This window comes from Hipposideros armiger, unplaced genomic scaffold (assembly GCF_001890085.2).
Source record: "Hipposideros armiger isolate ML-2016 unplaced genomic scaffold, ASM189008v1 scaffold_674, whole genome shotgun sequence".
Classification (NCBI taxonomy): Eukaryota; Metazoa; Chordata; class Mammalia; order Chiroptera; family Hipposideridae; genus Hipposideros; species Hipposideros armiger.
This window is the reverse complement of record NW_017732024.1, coordinates 910,907-913,315: the sequence shown is the minus strand read 5'-3', so window position 1 is coordinate 913,315 and position 2,409 is coordinate 910,907. Positions and strand designations below refer to the sequence as shown.

The 2,409-nt window shown below is 39.0% G+C and overlaps 1 protein-coding gene across 1 annotated transcript in view; it reads right to left on the bottom strand.

Annotated features, from left to right (window-relative positions):
* Positions 1 to 353: 353 nt before the first annotated feature.
* The window catches only part of LOC109372887 (serpin B3-like), a gene marked incomplete at its 5' end in the record, with an annotated part of 9,507 nt that continues 7,451 nt past the window's right edge, over positions 354 to 2,409 (bottom strand). The window contains one exon of the mRNA XM_019626390.1: positions 354 to 1,124. Coding sequence (XP_019481935.1) covers positions 720 to 1,124 — 405 coding nt within the window. The remainder of the gene's footprint in view (positions 1,125 to 2,409) is intronic.

Here is a 2,409-nt window from a genome sequence, read left to right as displayed (position 1 = left end):
CTGTTAGTCTAGTGGCTTACTAACTAATTTTACTGTACCCACACAGTCATCCACCTGCCATCCACGTACATCATAGTAGCCAGAGATATAGATGAAAGATGCAGAAAGATGATCTCATTCTCCTCTTTGGAAAACACACACAAAAAACCTGAAAAAGCTTTCCATTTATTTTAGAATAAAATAGAAAGTGGGTTACAAGCCTTTCCTATTCCTGTACCAACCTACCTTTTTAGCCTTGTCATGCCCTACTCCTATTTTGGTTTTTTATTTTTCTATGATAACTCATTTCTAAATTGTCTTTCCTATGTGTAGTAGGTCACATGTAGTTTGTTTAAAAGAAAAGCAACAAGTGATATGAATAAGTCAGTGTTTTATTGATAGTGTCTTTCATAAAATCCAAACATTTAGACATATCAGAAGTCTGAGATATCACCAAAATTCAAATAAATGTAGGCATCTAGGTTAATAAGTTTGCATACTAGATATGATTTTTGAAATAGTGAATATGGTATTTTAAATTTAGGAGAAGAGAGAGTACATTCACATGAGAGTATAGAAAGAGAGAGATAGACAGACATGCTCTTTCAGTCATTACATTTTGGGGGAAGACTATGAGATTGGAAAGGAAAATGCATGAAAAAGAACGTGTTATTTCCAGCAGTCAATGTACTGGAATAACTCAGTGAACGTCGCCCTGAAGTGGTGGCAGCTAATGACATCTAAGGGGAAGAGACTCTGCCAAGAAACAGGATGCTGTTGGTCTTATTGTGCTTGATGAAGAACAGGAAAGGATGATCACAACGGAAGTTTCCATAAGTTGGTCCTGAATATGCAATTACTTCTTCACCAGTAGCGGCTGCGGCCTCGGTGCCCTCCTCTGTCACCTCCACAAAGGACTTGTGTACTATTTTAGACAGCACGAGATCCCGTCTTCCTGTCATGCCTGAGAAGTCGGCGTCCTGTGGACTGAAGGCGTCCCTCATCCCCAGGGCTTCCATTGTGGCCACGAGGTCATAGCTCGCTTCCACTTTGAACCGAGGTAAGTGCAAATCCACATGTGTGTTTCTCATATTCTGTGAGCTCGTCCACTCTATTAATTTCTCAGCGGTGAGATTATCTTCAAGCTATAACAGTGGAAAAAAGGAACCACTGACATGATTCTGAGTGGACACTGAACGCAATTTAACATTGGATTGAATCACGTAGTAGGTGTTTATTTTAATAGTATATGTAAACACAGTTGATTCAGTAATATATGTATATTAGATATAATATATAGTAATATGTAAATATATTATTATGTATAATAAACTGAATTTTCTGTACTATACATGTTTTTATGAAACAAAAGAACCATTGAATACAGTTATTTTATAAAAGATGAACTATTTTTTCTCCATTTCTTAACTGCCAGTTCACTACATGTTTAATTTCAAAGTCATTTCTTCTTAATGTTTTTTGTACATAATTTTAAAACTAATTTATAGAGCAATTATAGCATAAAATTTATTTTTATCCTTTTTTGTTGCTTGACCTATTTGTGATTTTTTCCCATATAGCTATAGGTTTCTCTAATTGAGTTTAAACCATTATATAATACTACCATTAAATTGATATTCAATCTATGTATCTTAATTAATATATATATTTTTAAAGATTTTATTGGGGAATTGTGGGGAGGGGAACAGCATTGGGGAATCGGGGAAGGGGAACAGACAAGGTGCTGTCATTTTGTTCTTCAGTCTAGTTGTGGAGGACGTTGCTTCACTGGCCCATGTTGGTATCATCATTGCGCTGTTCCCGGGTGAGGCAGTTACTCGCCAGCCATTGGACGGCCGCTCACGGCAGCTCATGGCAGCTCACAAAAGCTCATGTTAGCTGCCGGCCAGCCCCACTGCAGCCTACGCTGTTGGCAGTGACTCACAGCAGCCCAGGTCCAGGTCAAGGTGCTGTTCATCATCTTAGCTGTAGAGGTTTCAGCATCACTGACCCTCACGTGGGATCCGAACCGGAGCCCTGCTCCTCAGAGCTGGTGTCCCATGCCAACTTTTCATCAACCCGCCACTTGGCCTGCCCTTAATTAATATTTTTAAGCATTTACTATGTGCCATTCCCTAAGCTAAACTCTTGGCAATACAAAATTACACCACTATTCCTTGTTTTGAATTTTCATTACTTTGAGCCACTTCTGTCCAAAAGCTTTTACTTATTTACACTCCTTACCTTAGGATAAACCCCAGGACTGGGTTCCTGATGTTATTGATAAGGAGGGTTGCTGAATGGGTGGGTGAATATTGTCATGACTGTTCACATATACTGCCATGTTTGTTTCCCTGAGGACTCCATTTCCAGTGTTACCGCAGTACGTATTTTGAGTGTGGCAAGTTCACTGCAACCTCAGCAGCATCA